The sequence below is a fragment of the Leptodactylus fuscus genome, chromosome 1, assembly GCF_031893055.1.
Source record: "Leptodactylus fuscus isolate aLepFus1 chromosome 1, aLepFus1.hap2, whole genome shotgun sequence".
In the NCBI taxonomy this organism is placed as follows: domain Eukaryota; kingdom Metazoa; phylum Chordata; class Amphibia; order Anura; family Leptodactylidae; genus Leptodactylus; species Leptodactylus fuscus.
Window position 1 is genome coordinate 38,296,420 of NC_134265.1, and position 12,247 is coordinate 38,308,666.

General features: G+C 48.1%; 1 protein-coding gene across 2 annotated transcripts; it reads right to left on the reverse strand.

The window, feature by feature from the left end:
• Positions 1-285: 285 nt before the first annotated feature.
• Positions 286-4,456, reverse strand: NUDT2 (nudix hydrolase 2). 2 transcript variants are annotated; one of them, XM_075262401.1, is made up of 3 exons: positions 4,397-4,456; positions 1,745-1,870; positions 286-625 (listed from the first exon to the last, which is right to left on the reverse strand). In XM_075262401.1, the coding sequence occupies exons 2-3, from the start codon at positions 1,863-1,865 to the stop codon at positions 306-308; spliced, it is 441 nt and encodes a 146-aa protein (XP_075118502.1). In that variant the 5' UTR covers positions 1,866-1,870; positions 4,397-4,456; the 3' UTR covers positions 286-305. The 2 variants fall into 2 exon arrangements, with proteins under 2 accessions (XP_075118502.1, XP_075118501.1); XM_075262400.1 differs by lacking the exon at positions 4,397-4,456 and adding an exon at positions 4,295-4,362.
• Positions 4,457-12,247: the final 7,791 nt, after the last annotated feature.

Below are 12,247 nucleotides of genomic sequence, written 5' to 3' on the forward strand. Positions count from 1 at the left end.
AGAACAGAAACCCGAATGCAGGTGGAAACCTAGTGTAATATGTCCACATCACTGGTTCTAAGTCCCGCTTCCAGTAACATAACGCTATGTGTCACCTACACGAAATTTACCATCACGGAGAGGGATAACTATTTTTAAAAATAGTTCAGTAGCATTTTGTGATATTAAAAAAATGGGAACATGAGAAAAACAGATGTCTTCCCTCTTTTTGGAAAAAAAATGCAAAAATAAATACAGGATTTGGATTTTTATTATTCTATTATCTTAAAAATTATGTGACCCCCTCCTCCACTCTAAACATGACATCAAGGTTTTTTCTGGCCCTGCAGGAATTGATAAGCTTCATTCAGTGTTTCCTGCAAGTCCTGGTAGCCGACGTAGGCACAGGCCTCTTGCAGCCGCAGCCAGCGATAGTCCTGGTGCTCATCCGAGAGCTTCACCTGCGCGTTTCGGTCTTTCAGCTCCCCCAGCCAGTAGATGACCGTCTTTGGCTTGTCCTTGACTTTGTAATTTAATTCCCTCCTGAATCCATTCACAATATGGAACTGGCTGGGCTGGAGGCCGGCCTCCTCCTCCGTCTCACGTAACGCCGTCGTCATGTCATCTTCTCCAGGGTCAACATGACCTGGGACAACAAAATGTTACAAGGGGTTCTTAGTGATTATATTAATAAATTATTATGTCCCAAGTACATGTGAAGGAGAACTCAACTGGGGGAAAAAGCATCGGGGACACATCTCTGTGGCAAGGCTTATTTTAAAAGGGTTCTCCAAAACTACAAGAACATGGCAGATCCCATCCTAAAACAGCCCCACACCTATTCACAGGTTGTGTCTGGTATTGCAGCTGCGTCTTATTCACTTCAGAAGAGCTAAGCTGCAATAACAGACACTGCCACGGATGAGGGAGGCGCTGTATCTGGAAGAAAACAAAAAGGGGCAGATTAATTAAAGGGATTATATTATTAGAATTTGAGGCGGATCCTAAGGATAGACCACCAATATGTGACCAGTGGTCAGTTGTTGTAACTGGCAGCAGTACTCACAAGCTCTGCGCCATCTTCCCTGTGCCGTTGATGTCACATTCACTGATCACATGATACACCAGCAGCTCAGCTAATGTATACGGGGCTGAGCTGCAATACCAAGCACAACCACTATACAATGTATGGCACTGTGATTGTTTTTTATTGAACGCTCACCTGAACTCTCTGGCCTTCTCAACCAGCAGATCTGTATAGGTCAGTCTGGACCTCAAACTGGACCCCTATCAATCAAATACTGATGTCCTATCTTAAAGAAGTTGTCCAGGGTTAAGCTTTTTATGGACAAAAAGAGAGAGAGGCCATAAATACCTGATCATGGGGAGGGTCAACAGTTGACCCGTCCTATAAACTACACAGGACTGGAAGCAGAAAGCCCCGTCCTCTGTATGGCAGTCGGATGCCGTTGCTGCAGTTCAGCTCCCTCTGACTTCAGTGAGCGCTGAGCGATACAGCTGATCAGACCAGGGACCGGCCCATCCACAATCATGTGCTTATTTTGGTGATAAAGGATAGTCAGAAAGAGCCGTCCTTGTGATTCTTTGTGCCGTCTCATCCCCATGTGCAAAAAAGGGGAGAAAGTGAAAACAAAAAGTGAATCCAGTATATCACAAGTCCTAGCACAAAAAAAGCCATGAGCTGTTCCCTGTCCCATCTAGTGAGAAGACCCTGAAGGACCCCAAGACAAGTCAACGTTCTTACCTTTGGGAGGGGTCCAGTGATGTATACCATAAGACGTCTGTAAAAGAAGGAACTCGATATCACTCACAGAGGCCTCTGAGATTCTTCTGAAGATGATTAGACCACAGGCTCTCAGCGCCATGGTCCCTGCAAACACAGCAAAAAAATCCAAATTACAGGTCTTACTTAAGAGTCTAGGTTTATATGGGATACCTATTTATATGGGTTCACGTCTGCACTAGGAATTCCAGCTGTGACGTATCTGTACTGACAGCCCCCACTGACTTATTATGGGGTTCACTGGGTTCTGTCATGATGTCCGCTATTTTACTGACAAATATGACAGAATCTGTGATGGAGGCCTAAACCGAACTGCCAAATCTTTACAATCTATAGCCTGGCTATTGTAGAGAATGTAATCATATATCATTAAGCTGCAAATAAAGGAAAATAGACCATCGCTTTAAATAGGTTTTATGTCAATAAAGTATATAGTTAGTGTTATAACGATCTACAATATCTCAGTTTGGTGTCAATGAATGAAACATTCAGAATGTACAACCAAAAGCTGGAATCCAAGCACAGGTGAAGGTTTGTTACAATGTATCAGTATAGACTAAGGCTGGGTTTACACCTGTGCCTCCTGTCCACCTGGGGATTCCGTTCCCCATTCCGCTTTTTGGGCAGAAACCTGGTGGACCCCATTATAGTCTATGGTGCCTGCGGGTTTCCACTGGTAACCACTTTTTTTAAAACTGGATTAGGTTTCCATTTGGGGGATCCCCAAGCAGACCCCATGAATGGAAACACAAACGCAGGTGTGAACCTAGCATAAGAAGTGGCATGGAATTCAGAATAGAAATGAATCATCTGTACTGTTTAGCTCATGGAGGGTAGATTATACAGTACAGGGATAATACACACAGTGATGTCACAGTACAGGGATAATACACACAGTGATGTCACAGTACAGAGATAATACACACAGTGATGTCACAGTACAGGGATAATACACACAGTGATGTCACAGTACAGGATAATACACACAGTGATGTCACAGTACAGGGATAATACACACAGTGATGTCACAGTACAGGATAATACACACAGTGATGTCACAGTACAGGATAATTCACACAGTGATGTCACAGTACAGAGATAATACACACAGTGATGTCACAGTACAGAGATAATACACAGTGATGTCACAGTACAGGGATAATACACAGTGATGTCACAGTACAGGGATAATACACACAGTGATGTCACAGTACAGGGATAATACACACAGTGATGTCACAGTACAGGGATAATACACACAGTGATGTTACAGTACAGGGATAATACACACAGTGATGTCACAGTACAGGGATAATACACACAGTGATGTCACAGTACAGGGATAATACACACAGTGATGTCACAGTACAGGGATAATATACACAGTGATGTCACAGTACAGGGATAATACACAGTGATGTCACAGTAGAGGGATAATACACACAGTGATGTCACAGTACAGGGATAATACACACACAAAAAGATCACTGTATACATTATGACATCATAGGGTATGATGATATAATAACTATAGTGATGTCACCTGCAGGCATTGTGATGTCCCAGTAAACAATGGAGGTGCAGTCAGTATTCCGCATCTCCTTCGTCATCCATAGCTCTCAATAATTGCCCCCTATGTCTCAGGCGCCCGAATAGTTGTTGGGCCCCATGGTGGTGGCAATGTCTGCTACCCCGATAGCAACCCCCATGCTTAGGCTAAGGCTTTTTTCCTGTATGGATTACATCTAAATTAAAAAATGGATGCCCCAATGGATAACGCTGACGGAGGCCATACAAGTGTCTTATGGACTCCATCAGTATAATGGCGGCCTATAGGGGGCAGTATAACGTGTGATAGGAACTTTCCCAAAAGTTAAATGTGCGGAAGAAACCCATTGAAAAGACCCAAATGACAAACGTCCTTATTTCTTTTGCCCACATGATGTCCTATTCACCCGGGGAAGTGAAGATTTTGGGAAACAGTAGTGTCATTATTGATATGAGATACTGAACCTGGTAAAATCCCAGCATCTATTCGGACGTGCCAATAAAGCTTTTTTGATTTGATTTGCATCATTGCAAACTCAAGGCCTCTGGAAGGTCAGGCATGATGTTAAAGGGAGCGCCCCCTATAGGGAGGGGTGCATGGCTGAGGTTCTGTCTTCCTAATTACATCATGGAAGATAGACTTGCACATCCTCAGCTAGCGCCCTCTATTGGTGTGCACATACTGAGGCACTGTCTTCCTAATTACATCATGGAAGACAGATTTGCATATTCTTCCCATGATTCTTTTAGTGATATAGGAAAGGATTCTTTAGGGTAAGAGCAGTGCCGGCCATGTCCAGCTTCCATAGTGTAAGAGGACATAGAGTCCGAAATAATTCTCCATAGGATCCCATAGGATGTGGATCTATTCTTTCCACTATGGGTTGGCCTTGCAGACAATGATTCTAAAATACCAATCTATAGTGAGACTAAATCGTAGATCGCCCCAATTTCCATACATACCCAGGAACCCGAAGTACTGCGCATGCGCGGCCGGAACTCCGATATCACTTGTCATGTGACATAGTACAGCGGCCATCTTGCTTATGGGCATATGGATCATACCTTGATGATTTCACGTGTATCACTCTACAGTTTGCTGCCGGGATGCGTTTTCTCCGGTCATGTGAGCGGAGAACGGAGAATATTCCATACCCAGTGTCCGCTCCCGATCCTGTAATATACGGACGGAAGTTCTCCTAGGTCACGTGTGTATACTAGTAGACCCCGCCCCTAGACCGCTAGGATTGGTCGGCGGGGGACAGGGTTGTTATGGAGACGGGAACAGCTGTGCTCCTACTGACGGTTAGAGGCAGAGCGGGGAAAAGAGAGGGAACGGTGAGCAGTGTGCGGAGCGCAGGACAGGTACGGGAGCCGGGCGGCGTGTGATGTAGGGGCTGCGGAGCGGAGGACAGGTACGGGAGCCGGGCGGCGTGTGATGTAGGGGCTGCGGAGCGGAGGACAGGTACGGGAGCCGGGCGGCGTGTGATGTAGGGGCTGCGGAGCGGAGGACAGGTACGGGAGCCGGGCGGCGTGTGATGTAGGGGCTGCAGCGGAGGACAGGTACGGGAGCCGGGCGGCGTGTGATGTAGGGGCTGCAGCGGAGGACAGGTACGGGAGCCGGGCGGCGTGTGATGTAGGGGCTGCAGCGGAGGACAGGTACGGGAGCCGGGCGGCGTGTGATGTAGGGGCTGCACATGTGTACTGAGGGGAGAGAGGTAACATTGGGGGGCAGTGTACTGAGGGGAGAGGTAACATTGGGGGGCAGTGTACTGAGGGGAGAGGTGACATTGGGGGGCAGTGTACTGAGGGGAGAGGTAACATTGGGGGCAGTGTACTGAGGGGAGAGGTGACACTGGGGGCAGTGTACTGAGGGGAGAGGTAACATTGGGGGGCAGTGTACTGAGGGGAGAGGTAACATTGGGGGCAGTGTACTGAGGGGAGAGGTGACACTGGGGGCAGTGTACTGAGGGGAGAGGTAACATTGGGGGGCAGTGTACTGAGGGGAGAGGTAACATTGGGGGCAGTGTACTGAGGGGAGAGGTGACACTGGGGGCAGTGTACTGAGGAGAGAGGTAACATTGGGGGGCAGTGTACTGAGGGGAGAGGTCACATTGGGGGGCAGTGTACTGAGGGGAGAGGTAACACTGGGGGCAGTGTACTGAGGGGAGAGGTGACACTGGGGGCAGTGTACTGAGGGGAGAGGTAACATTGGGGGGCAGTGTACTGAGGGGAGAGGTAACATTGGGGGCAGTGTACTGAGGGGAGAGGTGACACTGGGGGCAGTGTACTGAGGAGAGAGGTAACATTGGGGGGCAGTGTACTGAGGGGAGAGGTAACATTGGGGGGCAGTGTACTGAGGGGAGAGGTAACATTGGGGGGCAGTGTACTGAGGGGAGAGGTAACACTGGGGGCAGTGTACTGAGGGGAGAGGTAACACTGGGGGCAGTGTACTGAGGGGAGAGGTAACACTGGGGGCAGTGTACTGAGGGGAGAGGTAACACTGGGGGCAGTGTACTGAGGGGAGAGGTAACACTGGGGGCAGTGTACTGAGGGGAGAGGTAACACTGGGGGCAGTGTACTGAGGGGAGAGGTCACATTGGGGGGCAGTGTACTGAGGGGAGAGGTCACATTGGGGGGCAGTGTACTGAGGGGAGAGGTAACATTGGGGGGCAGTGTACTGAGGGGAGAGGTAACACTGGGGGCAGTGTACTGAGGGGAGAGGTAACATTGGGGGGCAGTGTACTGAGGGGAGAGGTAACATTGGGGGGCAGTGTACTGAGGGGAGAGGTAACATTGGGGGGCAGTGTACTGAGGGGAGAGGTAACATTGGGGGGCAGTGTACTGAGGGGAGAGGTAACACTGGGGGCAGTGTACTGAGGGGAGAGGTGACACTGGGGGCAGTGTACTGAGGGGAGAGGTGACATTGGGGGGCAGTGTACTGAGGGGAGAGGTAACATTGGGGGCAGTGTACTGAGGGGAGAGGTGACACTGGGGGCAGTGTACTGAGGAGAGAGGTAACATTGGGGGGCAGTGTACTGAGGGGAGAGGTAACATTGGGGGGCAGTGTACTGAGGGGAGAGGTAACACTGGGGGCAGTGTACTGAGGGGAGAGGTAACATTGGGGGGCAGTGTACTGAGGGGAGAGGTAACATTGGGGGGCAGTGTACTGAGGGGAGAGGTAACATTGGGGGGCAGTGTACTGAGGGGAGAGGTAACATTGGGGGGCAGTGTACTGAGGGGAGAGGTAACATTGGGGGGCAGTGTACTGAGGGGAGAGGTAACACTGGGGGCAGTGTACTGAGGGGAGAGGTAACACTGGGGGCAGTGTACTGAGGGGAGAGGTAACACTGGGGGCAGTGTACTGAGGGGAGAGGTAACACTGGGGGCAGTGTACTGAGGGGAGAGGTAACACTGGGGGCAGTGTACTGAGGGGAGAGGTAACACTGGGGGCAGTGTACTGAGGGGAGAGGTAACACTGGGGGCAGTGTACTGAGGGGAGAGGTAACACTGGGGGCAGTGTACTGAGGGGAGAGGTCACATTGGGGGGCAGTGTACTGAGGGGAGAGGTCACATTGGGGGGCAGTGTACTGAGGGGAGAGGTAACATTGGGGGCAGTGTACTGAGGAGAGAGGTGACATTGGGGGGCAGTGTACTGAGGGGAGAGGTGACATTGGGGGGCAGTGTACTGAGGGGAGAGGTGACATTGGGGGCAGTGTACTGAGGGGAGAGGTGACACTGGGGGCAGTGTACTGAGGGGAGAGGTGACACTGGGGGCAGTGTACTGAGGGGAGAGGTAACATTGGGGGGCAGTGTACTGAGGGGAGAGGTAACATTGGGGGCAGTGTACTGAGGGGAGAGGTGACACTGGGGGCAGTGTACTGAGGAGAGAGGTAACATTGGGGGGCAGTGTACTGAGGGGAGAGGTAACATTGGGGGGCAGTGTACTGAGGGGAGAGGTAACACGGGGGGCAGTGTACTGAGGGGAGAGGTAACACTGGGGGCAGTGTACTGAGGGGAGAGGTAACACTGGGGGCAGTGTACTGAGGGGAGAGGTAACACTGGGGGCAGTGTACTGAGGGGAGAGGTAACACTGGGGGCAGTGTACTGAGGGGAGAGGTAACATTGGGGGCAGTGTACTGAGGGGAGAGGTGACACTGGGGGCAGTGTACTGAGGGGAGAGGTAACATTGGGGGGCAGTGTACTGAGGGGAGAGGTAACATTGGGGGGCAGTGTACTGAGGGGAGAGGTAACACTGGGGGCAGTGTACTGAGGGGAGAGGTAACACTGGGGGCAGTGTACTGAGGGGAGAGGTAACACTGGGGGCAGTGTACTGAGGGGAGAGGTAACACTGGGGGCAGTGTACTGAGGGGAGAGGTAACACTGGGGGCAGTGTACTGAGGGGAGAGGTAACACTGGGGGCAGTGTACTGAGGGGAGAGGTAACACTGGGGGCAGTGTACTGAGGGGAGAGGTAACACTGGGGGCAGTGTACTGAGGGGAGAGGTAACACTGGGGGCAGTGTACTGAGGGGAGAGGTAACATTGGGGGGCAGTGTACTGAGGGGAGAGGTAACATTGGGGGCAGTGTACTGAGGGGAGAGGTAACATTGGGGGCAGTGTACTGAGGGGAGAGGTAACATTGGGGGCAGTGTACTGAGGGGAGAGGTAACATTGGGGGCAGTGTACTGAGGGGAGAGGTAACATTGGGGGCATTACGCGTACTGGGGGATTAAAGTTGTCATTGGAAGCAGCATACTGGGGAGGGGTAGAGGTGTCATTGAGGGCAATGTACGGGGGTCAGCGAGCGTACTGGGGGATAAGGGATGTCATAGGGGCAGCATACTGGGGGGGGGGAAGGTGTCATTGGGGGCAGTGTATTTGGGGGTGCAGGTAGCGGGCGTATTAGGAGTATTTTGTGGTGCAGCAGTGTCCTGTAGGGTACTACAGAGGCTTGCTATATGCAGGGAGGTATATGAGAAGGACTCAGACTCCTTGTATTCGGTATTTACTGCCCCCACATGACATAATGGCCTATACTAGTAGCATCATAGCCGGCGTGTCCTCATTGTTAATATGTAGGACTGTTAGTGTAGGTAGATGACTGTGTCCTTACTCACACTTACAGATCTGTGTCCTCCCTGTCATTATCCATTCACCACTACATAATCGGGTCACCTCCGCCTCTCTTTGTAAACACAAGTTTTTTTTACTGTTATGACATTAGTGACGGGTCCACATTGTTGACCTGTTTAGACCCTCTCGTGGGGTTTCAGCCTTTGCCATTTAGGATATCTGCAGAAACCCAAACTCAAAGACCTCACTTTCTAAAATAGACATTTGAATAGTTTATTTTTGACAATTAACAAAATGAACTGAATAAATAAAAGAGAAATCAATAGTTGATGGGACTTTTGCCAATTGGAAGAGGAGTCCTTGGATTGATGAAAAGCCCTGATCGCAACATCATCCAGTCTGTCTGGGATGCCATGAAGACACAGAAGGATTGGAGTAAGCTACATCCACAGAAGATCTGTGCTTAGTTCTCCAAGATGGCTGGAACAACCTCTGGATCTTCTTGGATTCTCAGCCAATTTCCTTAAACTGTCTGCAAGTGTACTGAGAAGATTTGATGGAAGGCAAAGGTCACATTGATAGGATTTAGATTTCTCTTTTCTTCAGTCAATTCATTATGGTAATTGACAGCTATAAACGGTTAACCTTTCTATTTTTAAAAGTATTCTTACAGGGTTATGTCATGTTTTATTACCTATTCACATGGTAGATGGTGTTTGGTGGAGTTTAACCACTTTGGTGCACACAAATCATTAGATCGGGTTCCCTTTAATTCCTTGTCTAAATGTAGCAGTGGCAGCGTGTTCAATGGCATGGTTCTAAATAGTTGAACTGGCGTAAACTTAGTTGAACTGGCGTAAACTTTAATCAGGGTGTCCAAGGGTCCCCTCAGATCGGCGGAGGTCTGAGACACTCATTTCCTATCCTTTGTACGTCTTCTAGTGAAACCTCCAAAGTTTTGATAGTTGGGGATCTAGGTACTGAGACTTTCGTCGATTTGTGGGTATGTGCGCACAGCTAAACCCAGAGTACTGTGCATGCGCGGCCGGAACTCGATTACACTTGTCATGTGACATAGTGCAGCGGCCATCTTGCTTATGGGCATGTGGAAATCCCTTGGTGATTTAATGGCTAAAGTCACCATGTCGTTGTAGCCTTTGTTGTAAATAAGAAAAAATAAAACGCTCCTATTCACAGTTTCTAGTATATTTCTGAATCCACCTTGTAACTTATCTTATATTTTTCCTGCGACCTGCGAATCCATCCAGATAAGTCTTGATTATTTTTGTCCCCCGGCTGGTCCCTGACCTTGTGCTGTGGATTATTATACTCATTGTTTCTCATATTTTGTTATTAAACCCACTTGCGCCCGGCCGTTGTCCTGCTGGAGATGTGGGCTGGGCTCATCCAGTTGCTTCCAGGAGACAGCTGTCCCCTCTATCAGCTGTGATCTGCCCGGCTTAGCAGGTTATTATGGGAACATTGAAATAATTGTGTGTGCACTCACATTGCTGCCATTACTGCCCTGTGTAAGCAGGATGTGGTACCCCTGTCCCATACCCGCGGCCTGATGTCCTGAATCCTCTGACGAGATGGGTGTGTGTGTGTGTCTCTCTCTGCATTATGGTTATAGGTTTGGGCAGTGCTGGGACCTCTTCCCTTTCATCTCATCTGTCACTGTCCATTGACAACCTTTATAACCTGCTTTCATTTGCTTCTTCAATAACTCTTATGGGTTAGTCCTTCCTTGCCCTGAATCCAGCGGGTGTTCCCTTTATTGCCTCTCACTTTACAGACAATATCCGTGATAAAACTTCACCAGCGCAAGACAAAGTTGTCCGTTTCTCCTGTTCTCTCAATGCCAGAGTTTAATCGCTCTATTAATATTGATGAAGGCAGGGCGTAGATGGGTAACAGCTGTCAGGCTGTGTGATAAGTAACATGGGGAGGAGATCTGCTGTTGTAGTTTGGAGTAGTGTAAAAATACACCCCAACCATCACCCCTGCCCCCTCCTTCCATGATCAGGGTCCTGACCTTCACTGGCCAAGAGCAGCTGCCTGTTGTATCTCTGTACATTAGTCATGTGCCATGTAGTGCACATTTTAGCATTTGCAGAGGTTTCATCCCTTTCAATATACAGACTATCTAACCTGGTCCTAGTCCACTGGGATAAAAGTGTAGTATCACAGATTTACTGTTTACATACAGTACAGACCAAAAGTTTGGACACATCTTCTCATTCAAAGAGTTTTCTGTATTTTCATGACTATGACAATTGTAGATTCACACTGAAGGCATCAAAACTATGAAGTAACACGTGGAATTATATACTTAACAAAAAAGTGTGAAACAACTGAAAATCTGTCTTGTTGGTTGGAACCAAAGATCTCAAATTTGGATTCATCAGACCAAAGCACAGATTTCCACTGGTCTAATGTCCATTCCTTGTGTTCTTTAGCCCAAACAAGTCTCTTCTGCTTGTTGCCTGTCCTTAGCAGTGGTTTTCTAGCAGCTATTTTACCATGAAGGCCGGCGGCTGCACAAAGTCTCCTCTTAGCAGTTGTTGTAGAGATGTGTCTGTTGCTAGAACTCAGTGTGGCATTGACCTGGTCTCTAATCTGAGCTGCTGTTATCCTGCGATTTCTGAGGCTGGTGACTCGGATGAACTTATCCTCCGCAGCAGAGGTGACTCTTGGTCTTCCTTTCCTGGGGCGGTCCTCATGTGAGCCAGTTTCTTTGTAGCGATTGATGGTTTTTGCAACTGCACTTGAGGACACTTTCAAAGTTCTCCCAATTTTTCGGACTGACTGACCTTCATTTCTTAAAGTAATGATGGCCACTCGTTTTTCTTTACTTAGCTGCTTTTTTTTTCTTGCCATAATACAAATTCTAACAGTCTATTCAGTAGGACTATCAGCTGTGTATCCACCTGACTTCTGCACAACACAACTGATGGTCATGTGTTAATTCATAGTTTTGATGCCTTCAGTGTGAATCTACAAATTTCATAGTCATCATGAAAATACAGAAAATTCTTTGAATGAGAAGGTGTGTACAAACTTTTGTTCTGTACTGTATATAATTAACATTTTGAGACACTGTGTGCATAAGTTACATTACTTTATTATACTCCAGAGCTGCACTCACTATTCTGCTGGTACAGTCACTGTGTACATACATTACATTACTTATCCTGTACTAATCGTGAGTTATATCCTGTATTATACTCCAGAGCTGCGCTCACTATTCTGCTGGTACAGTCACTGTGTACATACATTACATTACTTATCCTGTACTGATCCTGAGTTACATCCTGTATTATACTCCAGAGCTGCACTCACTATTCTGCTGGTACAGTTACTGTGTACATACATTACATTACTTATCCTGTACTGATCCTGAGTTACATCCTGTATTATACTCCAGAGCTGCGCTCACTATTCTGCTGGTACAGTTACTGTGTACATACATTACATTACTTATCCTGTACTGATCCTGAGTTACATCCTGTATTATACTCCAGAGCTGCGCTCACTATTCTGCTGGTACAGTCACTGTGTACATACATTACATTACTTATCCTGTACTGATCCTGTATTATACTCCAGAGCTGTGCTCACTATTCTGCTGGGCATTTCTATGTGAAGTGTGAATTAGTCATATTAATTGTATTTTTCTATGTGAGACATTGTATGTAGGACAATTATTTGTTGTCCAGGAATGAGTGTTCCCATTATGGTTATGTATCATCTGGTTGGGCCAGTTCATCATGTCTGTGACCCGCTCTCTACTGATGTATTGTGTTGGTATTATTAGCTTCAGGTCACCTCTGTCGGTGCGG

Excerpts from the sequence above, each read along its gene's own strand:
- NUDT2 (XM_075262400.1), bottom strand. The coding sequence starts at position 4,349 with ATGACAAGTGATATCGGAGTTCCGGCCGCGCATGCGCAGTACTTCGGG. Across the intron at positions 1,871-4,294 it reads GCAGTACTTCGGGTTCCTGG|GGACCATGGCGCTGAGAGCC; the intron begins GTATGTATGGAA and ends CTGTGTTTGCAG. Across the intron at positions 626-1,744 it reads TCACTGGACCCCTCCCAAAG|GTCATGTTGACCCTGGAGAA; the intron begins GTAAGAACGTTG and ends TTGTTGTCCCAG.